The following is a 24,265-nucleotide window of genomic DNA, read 5'->3' as shown; positions in this document are numbered from 1 at the left end:
GTTTGTGTAATGTCTTAAAGTTTCTTCGTATGCAGAAAGATATAAGGCGTTGAGGGGAGAGTAAATGTGACAGATGATGTGGGATTTGATCCGCCGACCCAATTCTCCAATTCTCATGCTTTATCATATTCAAACATCAATGGTTGATATATATTTTTTTTTTTATATTGACTTTATGGAAACCAACCAATCATATGTCTCCACGTACGTGATCCAACTGCTCATATACAATGCTTCAATGGCGAGACACTGTGATTGAGGTATTGCTGCAATGACTCGGACAGCCATAGAGTTCAAATCTTATCCTCGTTTAAATTTTAAAGCCAGCTTTGTTGACCAAAATTGTCAAAATTAGATTTAAAAAAAAAGAAATGGGTTGCACTGTCGACTAGGGCGCCACTGTTATTGCAATTTATCATGGCCGGTAACCGGAAAATTAAATGTAAATAATTAAAATAAAAAAGATACTTATTTTTTACCAAATAAAATAGAAATATATAAATCTTGTAAGATGAAAATATATTAAGATAATATATTAATTCTTTTTTTTTTTATGAATGACCATTATGCATGTAAGCACTCTCCATTTATATTTTGTATTTATTTTTTAATAAATTTATATATTCATTAATTAAATAATACATACATACTAATTAACCATAACATTTTATAAAAATTAAAAAAAAAAACATAACTTTTAAACCATAATATATGCAAAAATACAATTCAACACCAACCCACTATCTTTATAAAAAAAATATTATGTACCCAAGTTGAACTAAAGAGTCAATAGTATATACATATATATATATATATATATATATATATATATAATGTACACTTGAGGTAACTAGATTTGCCCATTAGTCTTGGCCCTTCGTGGTAGTTATTGGCCGGTTTTATGGTTTGCTAGTATTTTGTCCCATTCATCAATATCTCAAGATTATATTAAATATTTATTGAGGAAAAATAAAACTTGTTTAGAGTAAATTGAGTTCAAACAATTCGACCATGTTGATAAAAAATATTTAATTAATATCATAATACTTCATTTTAAAAAATAAATAATAATTTACTTATTTTTTAAATTTAAAATTAAAATATTATAAATATAATTACTCGTTATTAAAATATACAACGTTTTAACCTAAATTAATATAAATATAAATATAATATAATATAATAAACATTTTTTTTAAAAAAAAAATAGATAGATTTTTCTGTCTATAACTTGAAATTGGATTAGATGATGGGCCAAATTTTAAGGCCCATTTTGATGCCGCTCCACTTACAAATTACAACCAACAAAATATTTGGGCCCCCACTTTAAGTTGTTAGGCTTATCAATTTTGTAATTATATTATTTAAACTAAAATATTTTTAGAATTTGAAAATTAAAAATAAATAAATAAATTTAGGTTAATAATGAATTAAATTCATTTAGAATTGTAAAAAAAATTAATTATTTTATATTACTTTAATATGCTTTTTTAGAAATTATTTTAACTCATAATATTAACTCAAAATAATTATATATAAAAAAAAAAAAAAAAAAGGGAAGAGCGTTAGCGCGGCGCGTACCGACAAGCAAACCTGCGGTGCAGCTATTTGGGGCGGGCATAACGCCTTTTGTCAATATCAGTCAGGATATGGGCCCCACTACAGGAATATAAAGCGTCCGATGATATTCCTGTGCTTCCATATCTATTATTCTTAACATACACCCTCCAATCCTCACCGTACACGTCACATCAGACACCGTTAGTTCGTAAATATATAAAAATAAATAATAATGATATAATAATATTAATAATAAAGTGATCCTTAATGATTTAGGGAGACAAAAGGAGACAGTTAGCAACAAAAAGGGGGGAGAAGGGGGAGGAAAAAGCAGAAGATAACAATGGCGCTTTCAGTTTCTATTTTAGCCGTCATCACTTCTCTTCACCTTCTCGCCTTCGTCCTCGCAATCGGCGCCGAACGAAGACGTAGCACAGTATCTCTCTCTTCTCACTCTCGCTCACTCTCTATCTCTCTGTATCTTTTTCTTCCATTTCTGTTCTCTTTTTTTTTTGAAGTTTGTCAGATGTTAATTTGCTTGAATCTTGAATTGCGGATGTGCGAATAGGCTAAAGTCGTGCCTGATAAGTATGACGACAGAACTTACTGCGTTTACACAACGGACGCGTCGACGGCGTACGGGCTCTCGGCGTTTGGTCTGCTGCTGATCAGTCAAGTTGTGGTCAGCGGCATCACGAGGTGTCTCTGCTTCGGCAGGGGACTCATCAAGGGGAGATCCTCCACTACTTGTTCGATCTTGTTCTTCGTCATCTCCTGGTATAATCTCGCTTTTCTCCTTCACTCTGCTCCGTAATTACTAGTTTTTTATTTAAAAGAAAAAAGAGGCAATCACTACTATTGGATTTACCTATTTGGCGTTTATTTTATTATTTTAAATTACTATTTATTTGTCATTTTTGTCGTACATGATGAATCTACTTCCTTTTCTTTGTATATCATATAGCCGACGAGTTCGGCCAGATAATTGCGCTAGTTTATTTCCATAAACAACTCGTTTTTGGTTTACTGCTACTGTAAATTAACGTGTTTTATCAGTTAAAATGAAAATTTTGCTTGTTTCTTAGTTCTTGTATCAGGTGCGTGACTAAATCTCTTGCCTTAGTTTTGTGTTGGTTGTGAGTAGTAAATTATGTTGATTCATGAAGATTACGAGACTCACTTGATGCAGCTGCTCTGTATATTGTCTATTCAATATGGTTTATTTATCAAAATTTGAGCTTTCTACAAAGTTTTCAAGCTTCTCGTGGACTTTCATTCTGTAAGATTTATGGGATATGTAAGAGTTCCCTTCAAATCGTTTAGTGCATCATATGGGGTTTGATTTATTAGCAACTAGCGAGTTTGGACAAAATCTTGACTAGACAAACCTATGTAGTCTTTAATAAATTGCATATATCTGCATATGTTACATATACTACAACTAATCACACTTTAGTTTCTTCCGGCTAATAAGCTTAATACACTAAGCCTGATTATATTTATATCTCACAGATACCATGAGAATTATCCTATATGCAACCAAACCAGTTTTATTATTTTTTTTCTTGTGTGGTTTTGACGGATTTATGTTTTGGTTTCAGTTCCAAATTGATTTTGGTTTGTAGTTGTACTCGAAATTGACCAGAATCAGGCTAGGGATGATCAGAAATAGCAACTTTCTTGTTTTTTCTCTTGTGGGGTAGTACATCATAGCCAGAAGCTTATTAAAGGTTGTCATGCCAAGCTCTGGCGATATTCTTTTGATGTAAAAAGTATGCTGCGAGTTCTCATCAATGTCTCCCTGACAACCTGGATGGCCAGCCTTGAAATATTGAATATTGCCATTTTTCTTCAAAAGGCCATGATCTCTTTAACTCTAAGATTTATTTAAAAGATGTGTTTCTCGTGCATTGATAACTTGGTTATTGCTAATTAATTATTTGAAAAATTAAGCAGTTATTTGGAAAATTAAACAGTTAAATAAGAATACCCAGCTGCCCTTGGTATTTCTTCAAAATGTTTTCATTCATAAACTGTAAGGTTGCCTTTGGTTGATCTTTCATTACGTTCTTAATTAATATCTACTTCTCATTTCTAACTTCCATGAACATTTTTATACAATTAGAATATAATTTTTTGTGTTGAGTTATGAATCTCCTCCTTGAATTAGAATTTTTTAATGCTGGCAATTTCGTTGCAACATTTTATGGTAGTGGCTGAATTCTCGCAAGAAAGTCTTGGTGGTGGTTGTTAATCCAAACACAAAAGGTCTTTTAATTATGCAAAGCAAAACTAATATGGGAACTAGAACTAAGAAGTTGGTTGTTGCTAATATATTCGATAATTGAACGATGAAATCAGGTTAAGCTTTCTGGCAGCAGAGGCCTGCTTATTGGCAGGATCAGCAAGGAATGCATACCATACCAAGTATCGAGCAGCCTTTGGAGCAGAAAAGCTATCATGCGCCACCCTCCGCAAAGGTATATTCGCTGCCGGAGCAGCCCTAACACTGCTGTCTATGGTAGGTTCTATCGTTTACTACTGGGCTCACTCCAAGGCAGATACTGGAGGATGGGAGAAGCAGCCTAAGGAAGGCATTGGCATGACTGCTTCTGATTTTCCACAGAATCAGCCACCTCCAGCCCGGTAATTTCAGAAAAGCTTAATTAATTATGTCCATACACTAGGTTGATTCCCACATTTTTGAGACTTTGTTCTGGTGGAGATATTTCAGTGGATAAATGTTATCTGATATATTTTAGAAATCAAGTCCAGTAGTTAAAGAAATTGTCATGAGTCACCAGATCAACTATTATGTCTATGTTAATTTGTTTATATATAATTTTGTGTGTGTATATATATTTCTCCTATCCACATGTAACATGCTTTTCAGAGTTTATTTAAAACAAACATTATTTTCAGAGCTTATACAAAAGACTCGAGACGCTGAATTATAACACTTATTATATTTTATTATTTTAAGCGTAAAAATAATTTCTAACAAATTCATAATGACATATTTGTAAGCTGTACAATATCATTATTACATTTATTCATCATAATTACATAATTAGTGCTAATATAAACTGTGATGGCACATACTAAATTAATTATCTAAACAGCATGCTATATATTCAATTGAAAGTTAAGCTGGGGTTTGATATAATTTTATATAATAACTTTATATAATATATTTTGTATCCAACAGATTAAGATTTATTAAGTGCACGCATGAATTTAATTAATTAATTAATTAACCAACACTATTGCCAAAGTCATTCCTTTCTTCTTTCTAATGAATTTCTTATATACTAAGACAAGAACATATCCTTCTATATATACAGTGCATGAGAAGAGAATCAATCTTGCTACAGTGATAAAGTCAAAATTGAAATTTAAGGGAGAAAAAAAAAAAAAGAAAGTGAGAGAAAAAATCATGGCATGTACAGAGGAGTATCTTCATGAATTTCTTGGAGGTGGATATGGTAAGGACACGTAAGTTTTATCTCTAATATATTTTGAATTTATGAAATTATTATTTAAATTTTGAAATTCTACTTCTCGGTAAAAACTTTCATAAATGCATTCTAACTTTTAACCTAATTCTTCTTCTCATGATCGATTCGATTCAACCTCGAGTGTAATTTAATTCTTCAAAGAGTTTGGTAATCAACATAATGATTCTGATTTATTTGCAGTTGCTGATATATGTTTGTGGAGGAACCAAAACATTTCTCTTTCAATGCTAATTGGGTCAACAGTAATTTGGTTTCTTCTTGAAGTTGTGGAATGCTATTTTATCCCCCTTGTTTGCTACGTCCTCATTCTCATGATGATTATGCTCTTCTTATGGTCTAATGGAGCAGGGATATTCAATAGGTAACTACATCTATATATACAGACATATATATATACACACACACACACACATGTACTAAAGAATGAAATGAGAAATTAACCAAACAGAGAATAACCCAATAAGGAGAATACAAGGTGCCTTGATTTAAAATCGATCTGATAGAACACCTTAGAACTACTAATGTGCAAACTAAAGAATTTTGTTGGGCAAAACATACATTTCAGCATGAAGGGTCCTCCTGGTTTTGATGAAATCAAGCTATCTGAATCAACTTGTGAGTACGTTTTCTCAAAGATCAACTGGGTTATGGCTAAATTATATCACAATGCATGCTCAAATGATTTGAAACCTCTCCTTCTAGTATGTATATATACTTTTCCCCTTCATATTTCCGCTACCATAAATATAAAATTTCTCATTGACAACCACAAGAACAATGACTTTTCAGACAACTGCTAGCCTCTGGATTTTCAGTTATGAGCAGTTGTTTCAGCTCCTTGACCTTCATATATATTGGTAAGATCCTACATAGTTCTTAAATCTTCATTCTCTCCTGAAAGTTTCTTGTTTAATCCTAACTGAGCTATGTTTTATGTTTATGGCATAAAGTATTTCTCTGCTTTGGGACACTACCGATAGTCTATATGCGGTACAAAGGAGCAGTAAACTATTTTCTCAGCAAAAGCAACGAAGAGATAGAGAATTGTTTTCAGATGGTCAAATCTAACATTCTTGACAAGATTCCACGAGTAAAAGAGAAATCAATATAACCTTGCAAGGGAATATTTTCGAAGAGAAACAAATATAGAAAAGATATTCAAGAAAAAAAAAAAATTCATCAGTACTATCAGTGTTAATGTCTCAGTAATTATCCTTACACATTAATATTTAAACATATATATACATATATATATGAACTCAGAAAGTCGTGGACTTTGTATACATCTAACTATTAATCATTATGGATGAATTTATTCCATAGCACCTTGCTTTTCTCAGTATCTCTAGATGATGGGAAAGAACTAGCCACGCCTTGTTTAGGGTTAATACATGATGACTAGAAGATAGAGTATTCCTCCTAAAGGAGCATTTATACATATTGTAAGATGCAACCATTTCTGGACAGGAAGCAACAAAAAGTTTCTGAAACTTCAGGGGATCATATCGGTTTTGTCGCCTACAATGACTTGGTTAATAGCACAGCTCATAAAGTAAATGCCTCTGAACCGAAACCGACAGATATGAAATGCAAAACCGATTCACAATCAGCTTAATCGAAAAGATAGAAGTGAACTTGAGGGAACCAAATGCACGGAATTTGAACAATATGAACAAAATATGTGTTGAACTATCTCATTTTTTGGCATTATTTACATAATAAGCAGTCACTCCCTTGAACTCTAAACATAGCACATACATTAATTCAGAATGATTGAAGTAAAATGAAGTGGCACTTGCACTGGCTTGAACTACTGCAGCCAACTTACTTGTCATAGTTTTAGTCACCTCTGCTATGTTACCCATTCATGGAAGGCGTTGTTATGTTACTTGCTCGGCATTTTTGAATCGGAAGTAAATTTCTGCATAAGTTAAATAATCCGGAAATTAATTGGGTAAACACAGAACAATTAATTTGAATGGAGAAAAATTGTAATTGATATGAACCTGATTGATTAATGAGAGTTGCTGGTAATTAATGCTTGTAATTAATGCTACCAGTTGCTTCACTTTGACAAACAAAATCTCCCTTATTTGAACAGTTTAATGCAGGGGAAAACCCTGCTAAGAACGCCTGCAGCGAGGACGATGAGGCAGCTGCTTCAGGCAAGGTTTGGGAATGAAAAAATGGATTTTGCATGTGGGAGAATGGAAACTCCCCACATCCAGAAATCAGAGGCAATCTCGTAGCAGTTGCTAACAGAGAAGGATGGAGATTAGTTGAAAAGCATGCTCCAAGCATTCCCGTGCCAAATCCCAGGCCCATTCCCAATCCCAAACCCTGTCTCAAGGGGACAAATGGAGAAAACTGAGGAAATTGCATGCTTTGAATCCCAGCTGGAGACATATGAAGAAATTGGCATGGTGTTCCTCCGCCCGTGGACAACATCTGATGCACGTAGAGGAACAAAGGATAAGTTTTAAGAAAGAAATACCATTGAACAAAGAACAATTGAAAAAGATATATAGATATATAGAAAGACAGATAAATATATAGATAGATAGATAGATAGATAGAGAGAGATAGAGAGAGAGAGAGAGAGAGAGAGAGAGATTACTTCAACTTGAAGCTTTAAGGCTTTAAGATAGTTTATTGCATCATCAAGCATGGAAGCTCTATCCAACTGCAGTTAGATAAATATTATACTTAGTTGTGTTCAATCAAAGAAATGTCGCCCAAAGAACGTTTGTTTGCCAACAGCATGACTTGCATTGAAATAAAGTCATGCATATACGGAAGTGAGGCGGTCATTCCGTTTTTTTTAGCTAGGAGAGAGCTAAAGTGTGAAAAACATTAAAGAAAATATTTCAAAGTAACAGTTAAATGATAGAGATTATGCCATGAAATTACAGAATAAATAGCTCACAAAAATTGACATATTGTCAAATAAAAAGTGGATGGAAAGCAAAAGCAATGACTAAGTATTCTCTCAAATAGAACTACTTTCGTGTCAATTTTTTTCATTCTTGCAATTGCATTTAAAAGTCTGCCCACTGAATGATCTAACAATTACCTTACGGAATACCACATTAACAAGCATAGCAACTGTTGCAAGACAGAGTATAGTGAATTAAACAAGAAGAAAACAAGGCCATTGTTCAAAAGATTAGGAAGATTAATAAAATTTCATATAATGAATAATCAAAAGTTTTAATCTTGAATATACAGCAACTACAACTCTATCATGTATTATGCGGTTCTATTGATTTGTTCAGTTTAAAGAAGGTAGGGAAAGCCGGAACGGGAGTGCAGCACCAGGGGTTGCGAATTAATCAACTTATTGGACGTACTAAACGTACATTGATATCAATATGTGTGTGTGTATATAACAAAGCCAACATAAGAACATATGTATATGAAGACATGTACTGCATATATGTAGTTACTGGTCACCTTGTTACAGTTGGGTATCAACTCTTGCAAAGCTCTCATCTTGCCCTTGATCCGGTCCCTTCGCCTCTGCCCAAAAACAAAGCCAGGGATAGTCATGATGGAAGGAAAACAGAAAGAAAAGCACAAAAGAAAAAAATTATAAACGAGTGCAAATTGGGCATCTCACCCTCTCTGAGATGTTATGTAATTCAGCTGAGCGTGTTCTTTTAGGCCGCTCATTTAGCCTTCTCTTGGATTCTCTAGACACCTCGTTAGGCTCCTGCCAGGAGGAAAAAAAAAAAAAACAAAAGAAAAACAAATTCAAATCGATTAAACTAAGAGACTGTTAGATGAAGAAAAACTGAAAATGGAGAGAAAGGGAAAACAGAGAAGTTGGTTTTAAACTACTGACTTCGCTACTACATCTTCGATAACCAGTTTCATCAAACCCCCTTTTCCTCCCAGCTGAGTCACCTTCGTTCACTTCACAACCTGAGTCTCTCGCAGGCATATTATCCAACACGTTCTGTGCAGTCGAGTCAAGCTGATAATCAGGTAAACTTCCCCAAACATCTTGAAAGCAGTCTGCCTCCGCACCACAGTAAGTGAAGGAACTAAAGATTTGGGACAATGGGTTGAGCTCAGGTGACGCAGAAACAGGAAAAATAGAACCATCTCCATGGTTGCTTGAAGACCCATCAACTTCATCCCCTGAACTAGCTCTAATCTCACAAAACGGCGCTTGCTGGCTCATGTTTACGAACCCAGAACGGGTTGTGAGCAAAAAAGAGAAAACCAGAAAGGAAGAGGAAGAAAACCAGCAAGTTCTTGCGGTGACCGACCGGGGAATTGGGAATTATTCCTAATTTATGGAAACATCGGGACAAAGAGAAAGACAGTTGGTGAAAATGTGTAGAAAGCGGGAACCAAGAAAATAACGACTTTTGTAATGTTGGGAAATTGTGAGAGCAAGAAAACGACAAATTCATGAGCCTGTCCATCTACGGTGGTGCGTTCAGTTTCTGGGTATTTGAAGATGGAGACTGCGCAATCCATTCACTGCCATAGTTTGGCGATTGATACGTGTCCTTACCAACCTTGACATGGTTCTTGGAGTCTCATGAGGGTTTCTGCGCGGACGCGTGGACAGGGACGGCTCGTGTCGATCTCACATAAGCCAAATCGTAAAGAGAAACTAAACAAGTTGATTGTTCATCTTAATGCCAATCACACCGAAAGCTAATCGCCAATTCATGTGCGTCTCCCAGAACACTTGAAGTTTCGTTGGGACCTTTCTCAGTCGTCGGTCCTGTATATTTTAATGGCGTAAGCTATGTTTTTATTTTCAAGTTGTTGTCTTTCAATATTAATTTTAATAAGAATAAATCAAATTACAAGTTACAATGATTTTTTTTTTATTATTATTTTAATCAGGATTTTGTTTTTTATTTTCAATTTTTTTTTATAAAAAAATATATATTAATTATCACATATTATTAAATTTAACAATAAATCAAATAAATAATCTTCATATTAAAATATTTATACTATTATACAGTTAAAATAATTAAATATAAAATATTATATTATTTTAATAATTAATAACAACATTAATAATTATAATAATAATAACAATAATAAATACAAAAATTATAACAACGTAATTAAATTATAATTTAATTTTTAAAATAAATAAATAAATAAATAAAATATTTTGAAATACAACAGTATTTAAACTGGGCCTTTTAATATTCGTGTAAGTTTATAAACATTTGCATAGGGTTGGCCCGATAATATTTGCTTACGTAATTATGACAATAATATAATTTTATTTTATTTTTTATTTAAATAATTCAATTCAAATAGGTAACTATTTTTTTAAAAAAAAAATTTTGGATAAAATTAGTTAATTAATTATTAAAATAATAAAATAAAATTATTTGACCCGTCAATTTTTGGTATTCTTTATATATATATATATATGTATAGATTTGTTAAAAATTAGGATAATAATTAGATAAGTGTTGCATTTAAAAGACAAACTTTATACAATAATTATTAAATATTATCTATTATATTTATTTTTATACAAAAATACGTAATTATACTTTCATATATCACTATCTAACTATTATTTTTATTTATTATGATGAATGTGTGTGTATATATATATATATATATATATGTATATGTTATCTACTTGATTTAAAAAAAAAAAAAAAGCTTAGCATGAACCTTCCTTATCCAAATTTCATTTGTTAATTAATATTATTAAGTATTAATTGTACAATTAAGTACCTTATCCTGTTTTTGAGAAACCATATCTTAACATCTTATATATATATATATATATATATATATATATATATATGTGTGTGTGTGTGTGTGTGTGTGTGTGTATATATATATATATATGTGCGTGACCGACGTTAATTTATAGTTAAACCAAAATGAGGGATACGTACATGAATATATCTATAGAGATGGTAATGCAATGGCATATACATAAAGCATTTTGTAGAGTGATAAGAATAGGTGTATATATACATATAACATTATATTTACTGAAATTGAATATTGATTATATATTTGTTTTGAGTTTTTGTGGGTGAAAATGTACAGAAGATACACGTAGCGGTGAACTATGGAGTATACGACGACCAAATGCATTAAGGAAAATTCACATGCTCCATCATATATATATATATATACATATATATATATATACACACACACATATATATTACAATGAGTTTATTTATAATACATGTATTAATTTCATTAATCAAAATTTAGTTGGCGTTCACTTCTATCGTTTCCAATTTGCTTCTTTGGTGGGTACTAAACAGCTTGTTAATTCTCATATATATATATATAATATAATATATATATATACATATACAGCTTGATAATTACGGAATAGGAAAGTTGAACCGGCAAATCTGGAAAACAAAATAAACAATCCACATCCAAATGGGTAACGGAAACCCTTGTTTAACGGCGTCGTTAAGCTTCGCATGAGAGATGCCATCCAATTCCCAGAAATCTCCACGTCGGTACCACCTAATTATAAGATAACGTTAATTAATTAAATTGTTAATACCTAATTAAATGAGATATACAAACGATTTAATAAATAAATAAATAAATAAATCAGAAATAAAAAAAATATGCGGCGCCTAGACCCTGCTTCGTCTTCTATATATAAACTCTGAGGTTTTTTGCTTTCACCTCAATCAACCAAGCAACCCATCCGTCCACACCATCAGCTCCCCTCAGAAAGTCTGCATTTATATTTGCGTTTCACTATATATATACGTATGTTATCTATTTCTGCGTCTATATAAGAATCGGAAATATAAATTGAAGATTTTGTGGCGTCTCCGTTTCTCTCTGATTCTGGTTGTTTGGTTTATTATCATTTTTCTTGATCTCCTTGTAGCAAATATTGTAATATATATACATATCCATATATATAGTTGCAGAGAAGCATGGCGTCAGACCTTTCTATGATTCTTCCAAGGGTTCTCATCGTCTCCAGACGATGTCTCCGCAAGAACAAGTTCGTAGATTTTGTCGGTTCGCTCTCTCTCTCTCTCTCTCTCTCTCTCTCTCCCCTAATACCTTTTTGCAGATACCGAATCCGTGTAGGCCTTTTAATGGCGGTTCTGTATATGTTATATTTTTATGTATATTCATATTCGTCACCCTAGACTGAGGAACGAACATAATTTCACGAGTTTGGGCAAACATGATCCTTTATTTGTATACATATATATTGTATATTATGGGTATGTGTGCACATTTTGTATGTATGAAAAGATTAAGGCATTATATTTTTCTGGGTTTTGACGAAGTGGAGCAATCTCACCTAATTAATGGAGAAACCACAATAAGATTAGACTAAAACAGTACAGAAGAGACTTGCTTAATTTCTTTGTTTTCTGTTTCTCTTGTTATTGCCATGGATGAATGTGTTTCTGACTTTTATATGCGTTTTTCTTTTGTGAAAAATTAACAGTGGAAATGCTTTTGATTTTCATGAGCAGGAGAATATCATCTTGATCTTATTGTGAGGTATGGAGCAGTTCCCGTGATTGTTCCCCGAGTAAGTGGAGTCGACACCCTATTGGAAAGCTTCCAGCCCATCCATGGAGTTCTTCTTTGCGAAGGAGAAGACATAGACCCATCTCTTTATGATGCAGAAGGCTCCGGCTTTTCACCAGAGGAGCTCGAAGAAATCAAGCAACTCCACTCAAGTGATACCGTCATTGACAGAGAAAAAGACACAATTGAGCTCGCACTCGCAAAGCTTTGCCTAGAAAGAAACGTACCTTACTTAGGCATATGCAGAGGGTCCCAAATCCTTAACGTTGCTTGTGGGGGTTCCCTTTACCAAGATGTGGAGAAAGAGCTTTCAAGAACTTGCCCTTCGGAAGGGGAAAGAGTAGTCCACATGGATTATGATAACTATGATGGACATAGGCATGTGGTGAGAGTGGTTAAGGACACACCTTTACATCAATGGTTTAAGGATTCTTTGGAGGAAAATCAAATGGAAATTATGGTAAATAGTTATCATCATCAAGGTGTTAGAAGATTAGCTCAGAGGTTTGTGCCCATGGCATTTGCTCCTGATGGTTTGATTGAAGGGTTTTATGACCCTGATGCTTATGATTCTCAAGAAGGTAAATTCATCATGGGACTCCAATTTCATCCAGAGCGAATGTGCAATTCAGCTTCCAATAGTTTTGATTATCCCGGATGTCCAGCAGCATATCAGGTAGAATGATTCTATTCTTATATTTTTCTTAATTCAATTATACACAACTTATAAGTTAGTACCTCCATTCGGATGTGAGCAAGATTGAGTTTCAAACTTGTAACTAGTTCTACTACATTTACTAGCAAAATTATGCTAATACTATTATGGGTATTTATAGCTATGATTATAGTAATCTATTAGGAACTGCTATAAGCTCTTGAGAGGCATGTTCTGGTAGACAGAATTATAAAGAAGAAAGAGTTGTTTGATTGTTGATGTGCAGGAATTTGTGAAAGCTGTGATTGCTTATAAGAAGAAGCTTAGTTCCTCAACTCAAGTGCCAAAGACTTCGAAGCTTAATCAAGAAATGGAAATGAAGAGGGAAACAATTGTTCGAAGTTTTTCTATTGCAAAAAACATGTACTGTTCGGGGGAGGGAATGACTGCAGGCCATGAATCTGAGCTAGAAGTTGGAGCAGAATTTCTAGAGGTTAGCTAAACAAAATTAATTTCAGGTCCATGTTTCTCAGTTTAAGTCTAAAGGTCCAGTGACAGGTAAAAAAGAGTACTCGATTGCTTTGAAGTTGGGTTGTAAATTCTTTTTTTTTTGGTGAATCTTCTAGTCACTTGATATCAGTCCCTTCTTTGTTTTATTTTAACGAATCTCTTAATCCCGTGACATGATTTTAACTAGATTTAGAAATGAATTAGGCTTATTATACTTAAAAATGATTGTTAAAAACAAAACAACCATGCTCGTATCGGAGTAGTGTATATGTTTTTAGCTAGAACCATATATGAACTCAGAGAACAAAAACTGAAGTATAGACTCATGTACCAAATTGAAGTGAATTTTGTCCAGACTGCTCAGATTTGGTCAAACTCAGTTTAGAATGACTCGAGAATTTGGTTCAAATTATAGTTGTGATTGGATATACATATGATATATATATATATACTGCAGGCAAATACAGTACTTAGTCTGCAACAAGAGAAGAGGTTGAAGCAAATGGGGGCAACAGTGAGGAATGCTTCTGAGTATATGAAAAGATTGAAGGTGATCGAGGAGAAGGAGAGAACAGCAAGAGCAATAATGGGGAAAATGTCTGTTGCCCAACTCTCTGAACTCTTGTCTTTCTACCACATGATGACTCAGATATGTTCAGAGGCAATAGATAGAAAGCTTCAAAACATATGTGATTAATGGATCAAATTAAACTTCCCCGGTTTCTTCAATCTTGGTCTATGTATATGTTTGTACTTACATGAGGCAACAATGGGCCGGTTGGTTTCTTTTACTTCCTGGTCTTTTGATGCATTGTATTAATCTTGTATAATTTCAGTAATAATTATCTCCTTAGTATCATTCTTTACAATTTTAGATAGTTTTGGTGTTGGTATTTGACAAGTCATGATTTATATCAAATTGTAGAAAAAAGAGTTTTTGGTGAATCTATAGCCCTAGGTAAATTGTTAAGAGAAGAATTGCTTTCTAATACATGATCTACCATATCACTGTTTGGTTCCGAATGTTTTTACGGAAGAATAATAGATTAAGACTAGTCTTCGTGATTGGTTTTTCCGATCACAAGTGGATATTAATCCTACTTAACGAGTGTCAATTGATACAATACCATCAAAATATGAAAGAACTACTTCATAAAATATCAATTACTATAACACTTTGTGATTTCAAATTAATTTTGTATAAAAATAAGTTCGAGACTAGCTCTCATGATTGAGTAGTACCGTGCTAAGAATCTTTACCGAGCTAATATCATATATAGGTCGTGCTCGAGTTTAAAACCGTGCTCTGATTAAGATGTATTTAAGTGTCAAACCATGAGTTGCATTCAATTATATTCCGGTTTAAGGTGTTGAATTATTTAAAACCACCATTTTTTGGTTTCGACCCCAATATGTAAACACTCTTCCTGAAAGATCAAGCAACCCAAATCTACTCGAGATGAGTTTGTTCGCGTGGAGACTATATTTTATTTGCGAAAGAAATGAAGCTCTGTAAATTGAACACTAGTGGAGTGTTAAGCACCAAACCAAACCCCATTGTATGGTGAATACCATCAAATTCAAAATCATATGATCGAGTGTCAAGTAACTTCACACCCACCACAAATCCTTATCATGTAGAAAAATACCATCAAATAATTCAAATCCAAAATCTTCGATGGAAATATACCAACGAAATAGAGGACATTTCAACCAATATATTTTACGAAGTTGACGAAGAAGAATACGCGTCTGCATCCAAAAAAATCAACATCATGGTATATCAATATCAAAATCCATTTGCAACATGACATAAGTAACTTCAAGTCTGCAAGGTATATATATACCGAATTATTAATAAAGTTAAAAGTCTACAAGTCATAAACAAGCAATCAACAATAATAAAGAAAAATAATAGGAAGAAGCCATTAACCTAAACAATCAGTTCTTTTTATCAATACTTCTAACACATCTCCAGATGATCAAGTTATTAAAGAACATTAACAGTTAGCATCGAAGTACACATCTGGGGTAGATCAAACCTGACACTTACACCACCTTCCCTATCAAAATCCTCTTGCATACATAATAGTAAGAAGAAGATTATAAATACGATAGCACGTATCTAAATATTTCATCATCAGGACAGAAAAAAGAGCCTGCTTCTAGTCAAATACTCCAACTTTAAGACAAAGAAGATGGAACTAGCAAGATAAAAGTTGCTTATAATAACAGCAAATGCCGATGCACCTTTTTACCTATTTGGATCAGCTAAGCCTTACAGCAGCTTTTTCAAAGTCTTATCTTTTTTTTCTTGTTCTCTTGAGCCACTTACTGCATATGACCTTCCCTTCCAAACCAAAAAGGTGTTCTTTTTTCCTTCTTTTTGGACTCTTTGTTGTTTTTTTTCCATAATAACTTATAAACTTACCCCACAATTTGTTGCAATCTTCATCTCCAACAAAACCAGGGAATTTTAACAAGTGAGCAGCCAACCAATAAATAACTGCACTTCACTTCAAAATGGTTATCGTCATCATCATAGTATCACCGACGGCATCATCGTCATCATCATAGTATCACCGACGGCAGAAAAACATGAAATCTGGGTGATTGACTTGACGCAATCTTAACCACTTGTCAGCAGCTTGCAAGAGGGAGTTTGATATCTGTCGCTCACATCCACCATTATGCATCCACACAGAACCCTTGAACTTGTATGAAGCAAGGCCAAAAACAGTTAATGAAACCTTAGGAACACCATCCATCTCACTGCGGCAAGTCACTACCGGAGCATGTGCATCTCGTGTGGCTGCAAGTGAAAATCTACATTATACTATGTGACTTGACAACAGCTAAGCATTATTTCCAGCTACCTAGCAATAATAATGCTAATATTCTTCTTGAGAAGACAACGAAAATAACAATAACTACACAAATTAGTACATAATCAAGACAACCAAGCACCAAAGTCCCCCCCCCCCTCCAAACCTAAAGGCAGCCTTCCCTATCAACTCCCCACACACTCCATTATTCGAGAATAATTTGGCTGCAAAATGAAGAAATTGTACTTATATAAAAAATAAATAAACATATACATGGCTAGCCGATGGTAACATGTAGGACTATAGGATATTATCAGGAATTTGTACAAATCTTTCTACCAATCAAAAGAATAAAACAAAAACACACCCACAAATACAAAATTATTACCTCCCACTGGAGTATGAAGTGAATGATACGTTAAAAAGCAAGCATCCAGATCTTTCAATGTTGGTCCTGTTGGTATTCTGTAAATTGGATACCTACACAATCGCGAAGGGAATCATAAGTCATAGATGCATACACATGAAAGAAAAAAAAAGGGAAATGATGCTTATTTGATGATACCAGGCAACAGAAATCCAGCTGGAGGCAAGTAGATCGCAACTTCTTAGGGTTTTCAGTTCAGGAAACCGAAAAGCAAGATCCAATATCTGTAACCAGAATAATTTTAGAAGACAACCCAATGGAAGGAGAGAGAAATGAGCCATATGCAGATCTAATCATGACAAATTCGATCAGAAGACTTAAAAGAAAAGTACTAGCCTTGTCAGCTAAAGGTTCCCGACTATAAGGAGGATCCCTCTCAAGATACTCAAATATCAGACGACCTTGAGCATTTAAGGATTCCCCCTCATCACCAGAGAAGTCTTCTTGCAATCCAGCATGCTGGTCTCTCAAAGACATCCTATCCATCCTGAGAGATATTTGTTCCCTTGAGTAACTCATTCCTCTTTCAGGCTCACAATCACTGCTTCCATCACTACTAGAGTCCCTAAAATCACTGTCACTCTCTTCCCCTGGCCGCCTATGATACAAGAGAAGCTCAGTTTTGAGATGCTGAAACAAAAGAATAATATTCTAAACTAGAAAATAATATGACAACCATAATAGAAAAATAATTATAAGAGTGAGGAACACTAACAATTACAAGGGTTATCATAGAACCTATGATATCCCCTTGGCAAGAACATCATAATCAATGCCAAAAAAATTGAAGTACATCAATGCTGCATTTGGTCAATTTCTAATTCAGTTCCTGGTCAATTCTTAGTTCTAGTTCTTACATTAGTCTTAAGATATATAAATAAAAGTTGAATAATTCAAGGTGGGGGTAAAAGAATGTTCTGCTCATAAATCTTAGAATTATAATAAGGAAATTACTAGAAATTGAATGAAAAATGAATCAAATGCAGCCTAAGCCTCACTCTAATGGTATCAATGAACCTACCTCAGCCAGTTCTAAGAAAACAAAAAGTTAACAGACCAACTTAATATGTGATGTTTGCAGCTTACTTCAATTTAAACACATCAAGTCAGTTTGGTTATGATGAGTAATGGATTTAGCTATTTTAGTGGAAACAACTCAGCAAGAGAAATAATATACTTTTCAAAAAAGCCCCAAAAAAGAACCTTCTCACAAGCAAAATATAGGACTTCAGATATTAAAGGAAGGAAAAAACATGCATTAAAGAAACTATAACCACACCAACACCCCAACCCTTCATCTTTTCCTCCAAAGCATGTTAGGCAAGTGGAGAGCCTTCGAGCAAAAAGAGAATGACATTTATCCTTATTTTCGAGCTCTTGCCCCAACAAATATCAGAAATTTTTGTTATCAGAGGAGTTGACAATATTTTACATGATGCAACTATCATGGAATTTGCTCATCATGCTTTCCATAAAGAAAGTACATCAGTCCATAGACAAAATTTAAATGCCAAGAGCAGTGAAAGAAAAGGAAAATAAAAGAGAATCAATCATCAAAGGAGGGATCCTAAAAGAAGTGACACTCAGATAACACTATAATAAGAATAAGTAATAAGAATAAGAATGAGATGGGAAAACATTGCTCCTGCCAACCAAAGGAAAAAAAATCTATCTTACAGTACAATGCCATGCCCCAGCAGCCTTAAAGCCACCCAACTCATTTGGAAACCAAGTAAAAATTATTTGAAAATATTAATATTCGTGTAGAAATCATGCACAATATTACTCACTCACCAGAAAACAAACCAAAGATAAAAATAATAATGATTTGGAATTGCTTGATCGGGTCTAGTAAAAACATGTTAAAAATCCAATTAAAACACTGATCAATCACAATGAATTCCTAGGGGAACATCATGATGCAATCTCATAAGCTACTGTGGAGTAAACTCCTTCTCTACTTCAGAGGAGTAGTCATTGACTTCTACCTAGTAGCCAACAACAAAGCGTTAGCCAAAGCATGAAAAGCACACACACCAAACTGCTAAATTCCTTTTGAATTAACAAGATAAACTGGTATACACTATTTTATAACAAACTATGGTACAGTCATATAGTTTGGGTTGATGTCTTCCCATGTTTTAATAAAAACAAGTTACTTAAGATAAACTACAGATCCAAGATTTTGATGTAAACCAGAAGGAATACAATCCCACAAAAGAAGAATAGACGTTATTTGCATAAGAATAATTACTAAATAGCACACTAAATGGACCAAATAAGCCCTGACTAGCCCCTCAAAGAGAAAATTAAGAATCAACAAGGCCAACAAATTTCTACCGTAATAGCAAGTTTACCTTGACTTAAGAGACGACTTCATAGAATGGGTGTCACCATATATTTGAATGCCAGACAAGTATGGGACATAATACTGAACTACGCAATCGCTGTCATTCAAAACTAGTGGCACCCCTGCGCCATAGGCACTCCACTCCTTGAATGACTCCCACAAATCACCCAGCACAAAGTAAGGCTGAAATTCCACATCACATGTCCTCCAACCTCGAATAGTTGTCTGTTCAAACAATGAAAATCCAGCAAAACATGTTAATTAAAAATCATATCAAAATATTAGAAAACCAACTATAATTGAGCTTTTACAACGTAGAACTTTTGCTATTCGAGTAAATTTTTCACTTCTTTAGTCATTAATTAATAAAATAAATTTTTCGCTAGTAAAATAAATTTTTCCTAGGAAAAATTTATTTTATTAATTAATGACTAAAGAAGCTAAGCTAAATTAGTTTTCACGTCCTTCACATCTTTCATTTATTCTTCTCATTTGCGTTTCTACAATATTCAATGCTTGTTTTCAAACTAAAAGAAAAAAAATTTTAAAAAAAGTAGTTGCTTCTGCAAATTCCTTTGAAGCAAATAGAAAAGCTTTGACCTAAATGATCAAAGTGAATCAAAATATAAAAATTCATCGGACCTTCGACAAGTACTGAGCCGGCACCGATGGCGTGATCGACTCCAAAAACCGCTCCAAATTACTCAAAGGCGATACAACTGGTTCATAGACTGGGATGGCAACCGGTTTTGGCTGCTCCTCCGACCTAGTCCTGTTCTCCGGCTCCCGGTTTACCGCAACCTTCGGAGACGGAGATTGACTCGCCGTTACATCGCTCTGAGCTCTCCGCAGTTGATCACCAGTACGCTGATTCTGGTTTGCCCTCCGAGCCTTCGCCGAATTATAAAACCTATCATCGCCGCGTCCTCGCGTTAACTGCAATCCTGCCCCCAACATCTCTACAGCCGAATGAAAAACCACCCCGAACAAGAAGATGAGGGGAAAAAGACGAGCAAAAGGAAAAAAAAAAAAAAAAGAAGCAGCTACTTTGCTTATATATATATATATATATCTTATATACAAGTACTGTGACAACTATCCAATCGGCTGAGAATAACGTCGATATACGAGAAAAATGAGATTCAGATAAAAGTTAATCCGATCACAGAAACTGGATTAAAAAACCTGCTGCGAGAAAACCCTAAGGGAGATTGAAACCTGCAATGGAGCCTCTGAAGATTGCAGAGGAATCAGGAACGAATCTAAAGGAAATTGCGAGGGCAAAAGGGTAAATATAAGCGAATTTTGGAGGTTGAAAAGAAAATGAAGCAACGTGAGAGAAGGGAAAGGGAAGGGAAGACGTGGGCCAAATCAGACTGAAATAAATGGATGAGTAGAGACGGAAGGGAAATAATTTATTTTTTAAGCTTATTTTATTTTATTTTATTTTTTATTTCAAATTATAATTATATAAATTAAAAAAAAAAAATCGACTGTTGCCGGAGAGTTGGAGGAGTGCGCTTATAATAAACGAGAGTGGCAGAATCAATGGCTAGAGAGTTAAGTGGCGTTGGTCAGGAAGCGAAGAGAGTTCTACGAAGGTGTGATTGGAGGACGAGGTGTTGTTAGGGAATTAAAAGGAGTGATGATCAAGAAGCGATGACGCGTGCCAACGGAGTGTACGACGGGACACGTGGACGGTTGGATTTGAGAGTTGAGGGATGGGAAGCGTGTCTTTTTCTTATCTCAGTCGATTGTCTCGAGGAATTTCGAATTACTAATAAATTGTGTTCCCTCTTTTCTTCACTCGCAGCGGGCGTGAGCGTGGGTAGACGCGCTTCTCAAGTTACAGACACACGCCGTGTGCTCTTGTCTTACAAGTGTCCGTTTTACAACACCTAACATCTTGTAAGACTGATTTTTGAGTTTTAAAAAATATTTATTACATTATTTTTTATATTTTATTTAAATATTAGTTAAATTGTAATGAATAAATTAATTTAACTATAAATATTTTTAATTATATTAGTCACAATATTTAATTATTTTTCAAATATATATTTATCGTCTATAATAAATCAAAACACGAATAGAATCCCCTAACAGATGTGTGGATGTCTTTGGGGTGAGGCATGAAAGGAGTAGGGCCACGGTTAGCCGGCAGCGGGTCAAGAAAGAGACAAAACTTGAGCGAGGAACGGGCTCCGCCCTAGTTCTTAAGGCGAAGTCTCACATGAAAGACAATTTCAAAAGACTCGGCTCGAAAAGGAGAAAAACCCGTCCTCCGAGAAAAGACAGCAAGAGATTGTGTAGAAAGGGGCTCGAAAGCTGAGGAAAGAGATTCGGGATAAAAACACTGAAAGCATACATATGCGTAAAAAAAATATAAACTTTAAATTATGCGATAAACGATATAGATAACTATTTTTATTATGCTTTGTGATACATTTCGTAGCATATTTGATAATTTCAATCTATGTCGCATTCACGTAAGAAATGTGGAATCATCGTGTAAAAGGAAAACGTTTACTTGAAGTAGCAGTTTAAATTTTTCGTTTAGTAAAATTTTTTTGCTAAAACTTATGTACATGATCTAGTTTGATCACTTATATAGTAAATAGTTTATAATTAGTTTAAAATTTTGAATTTTATGTATATATATTAGATATCTAATATTTTGATGTAAAATGAGTCCATTTAATTTTTATATTTTAAAATATTTTTATGACTAAGACAAGTAAAATACAACTTATTTTTTACGATAGCCAAAGTGATAAATTTTAAATCATAAAAAATAATTTTAATTTTATTAAAATTGACCCTTAAAATTTCAGAAATTAATTTCATTAAATAATCTCATATTTATTTAAAATAAATTATTTTCACAATTAATAATATCAAACACTAAATAACTTTTAATTAAAAATATTTTTAATAAATATAAATTTTAATAATATTTTTAAAAAACTTACAATATAAATTATAATTATCTTTTGTTTTTTTAATTCTTAAAAAGCGAAGAGGCGAGCCGATGAAGAGAACCTGCAAATGCCGTCACGTGCATGTTTAAGGTTTAATTACTTTTTATTTGTTCACTAATACGATGATTATTATAATTAAACAAGTATTTAAATGTAAATTACTGAAATTAGCAGCAGGTGCAGAATTTAATGTTTTTTTTTTTTATTTTAATTTTCTTAAGTCCCGATTTCTTTTGCCCCTCAAATAATAATATTATTTCCATTTTGCTTTTTTAATGGTTGTTTATTTTTTTTTTAAGCGGAGATCATGTTCGTGTATATCACTTTTCAATATATATATTATAAAAATTATATACTAATAAATTAAATAATATTTAAATTAATAATATTCAAACGCGAAATATTATTATCTTAATTATTAAAATAATAAATCAAATTTTAACTCGTATTTATTATTTTAATTATGAGAATTTACCCCTAATAAAATATTTATTTGTATATAAACGCAATAACTTACATATTAAAAATAATAATTTTTACATTTTTTAATAAAATTTTAACTCGTAATTTAAAATAAAACACACAAATTTTAACTAATACGTGATTTATTATTATTAAAGATGGTTATGTCATGTGTATCACGTTAGATTTTGGTATGTTTGTAAAAAGAAAAAATATATATTTATAAAACGAGATATATTATATTTTTCCTAAAGTTGCAAACCCAAAATAATTTATTAATTAAATAATTATTTAATTAGTTGGTGAAAGCTAATTCCACTAGATCCAATCACGTTGACTGAAAATCCCTTTCAATTTCGCCTACCTGTGGTCAACGTAGGGTTGTTGACTTTTTAAGTTTCTCGATTTCTCTTTTACATTTTAATGCATTATATTTAAATAATCTCATTTTTTTCAAAATTAAATATAAGTATATAAATTATTATACACCTTGATCAATCACTATTTTATTTAGTGAAAATTCTACTAATTTATAATATATATTTTTTTTTAATATTCAAAATACACCAATTTATCACTTAAATACTTCAAAAATAAATAAATAAAAAATTAATTAAATAAAAAAAAAAAGAAAAAACCATTGTTATAAAATATTATATAATAGTTTTTCCCTTAAATTAAAAAAAAAAATTGTGTAATATAAGAAAAATAAAATGAAATTTACCCTAAATTTATTTTTATTTTATTTTTAAATTTTTTTTTTTTCTGTCTAAAAATGAAAGTTCATTTTAACTCAAAAGGCAATATTACCTTTCCTCCAAGTTTGAATTTTGTTGTTCCTTCAATATATATATATATATATATATAATGTAACGGCCCCGGAAATTTAAAATGAAATATATTAAAAATATCAAATGCGGAAGCGAAGTCAAAAATTCGATTAACATCCCTTATACTAAAACAAAAAACGTGCTCACAAAATATAAAATATCAAACTACCTAAAGGAGAAACTTGAAAGTAAAAGCTACGAATATGATTATGGAGTCTTTAGGCGTCCCATTCGTCGTCCTCCTGCGGAACCGGCTCGGGAACGATGTCTTCCTGATCTGAAATGATTAAATAAGGAATGAACTACACTAACCCAGTAAAGACATCACGATATCTCACCGTCACGGAGGTAAAGGTGGGTAGAAAATACAAAAAGACCAATTGAGCATAATTTACAACAAATTCTTTTATCAATAATAAATCCTTCACCATCCACTTACCTCGGTGAAATCCATAAAACAGTATACGAAAGTAATAACATTATCATCATCATGAAATCATATATGAACTGTATAACATAATACTTATCAAGCCTTTTGTAATTCAATCGTTACACAACATATTTTCCTCATTTACCAGCCCACTAGTATCCATGGGGATCCATAGGGG

General features: G+C 33.0%; 5 protein-coding genes across 5 annotated transcripts; 3 read left to right on the top strand and 2 right to left on the bottom strand.

Annotated features, from left to right (window-relative positions):
* Window positions 1-1,836: 1,836 nt before the first annotated feature.
* Window positions 1,837-4,415, top strand: LOC110813474 (aerobic coproporphyrinogen-III oxidase (DUF1218)). The gene is made up of 3 exons (XM_022040636.2): window positions 1,837-1,996; window positions 2,129-2,337; window positions 3,922-4,415. The coding sequence occupies exons 1-3, from the start codon at window positions 1,904-1,906 to the stop codon at window positions 4,208-4,210; spliced, it is 591 nt and encodes a 196-aa protein (XP_021896328.1). The 5' UTR covers window positions 1,837-1,903; the 3' UTR covers window positions 4,211-4,415.
* Window positions 4,416-4,529: 114 nt separating this feature from the next.
* Window positions 4,530-6,400, top strand: LOC110813471 (reticulon-like protein B14). The gene is given in 6 exon segments (XM_022040626.2): window positions 4,530-5,055; window positions 5,259-5,439; window positions 5,644-5,779; window positions 5,868-5,887; window positions 5,889-5,935; window positions 6,029-6,400. Coding segments are annotated over 6 exon segments (579 nt in total). The 5' UTR covers window positions 4,530-5,021; the 3' UTR covers window positions 6,190-6,400.
* Window positions 6,401-6,747: 347 nt separating this feature from the next.
* LOC110813470 (uncharacterized) lies at window positions 6,748-9,841 on the bottom strand. Its single transcript, XM_022040623.2, has 6 exons — window positions 8,923-9,841; window positions 8,698-8,790; window positions 8,532-8,597; window positions 7,696-7,761; window positions 7,085-7,526; window positions 6,748-6,999 (listed from the first exon to the last, which is right to left on the bottom strand). Exons 1-5 carry the CDS (start codon window positions 9,262-9,264, stop codon window positions 7,113-7,115), a joined length of 981 nt encoding a protein of 326 aa, XP_021896315.1. The 5' UTR covers window positions 9,265-9,841; the 3' UTR covers window positions 6,748-6,999; window positions 7,085-7,112.
* Window positions 9,842-11,733: 1,892 nt separating this feature from the next.
* On the top strand, window positions 11,734-14,656 carry LOC110813423 (putative glutamine amidotransferase GAT1_2.1). The gene is made up of 4 exons (XM_022040546.2): window positions 11,734-12,089; window positions 12,560-13,293; window positions 13,559-13,765; window positions 14,240-14,656. The coding sequence occupies exons 1-4, from the start codon at window positions 12,002-12,004 to the stop codon at window positions 14,477-14,479; spliced, it is 1,269 nt and encodes a 422-aa protein (XP_021896238.1). The 5' UTR covers window positions 11,734-12,001; the 3' UTR covers window positions 14,480-14,656.
* Window positions 14,657-15,710: 1,054 nt separating this feature from the next.
* LOC110813396 (uncharacterized) lies at window positions 15,711-20,770 on the bottom strand. Its single transcript, XM_022040503.2, has 7 exons — window positions 20,603-20,770; window positions 20,027-20,343; window positions 19,392-19,609; window positions 17,371-17,632; window positions 17,173-17,258; window positions 16,996-17,087; window positions 15,711-16,594 (listed from the first exon to the last, which is right to left on the bottom strand). Exons 2-7 carry the CDS (start codon window positions 20,339-20,341, stop codon window positions 16,362-16,364), a joined length of 1,206 nt encoding a protein of 401 aa, XP_021896195.2. The 5' UTR covers window positions 20,342-20,343; window positions 20,603-20,770; the 3' UTR covers window positions 15,711-16,361.
* Window positions 20,771-24,265: the final 3,495 nt, after the last annotated feature.

Source organism: Carica papaya, chromosome 2 (genome assembly GCF_054855325.1).
Source record: "Carica papaya isolate Zhongbai chromosome 2, ASM5485532v1, whole genome shotgun sequence".
Classification (NCBI taxonomy): domain Eukaryota; kingdom Viridiplantae; phylum Streptophyta; class Magnoliopsida; order Brassicales; family Caricaceae; genus Carica; species Carica papaya.
The sequence above is the reverse complement of the archived record's forward strand: the minus strand, read 5'-3'. Positions and strand labels throughout refer to the sequence as shown.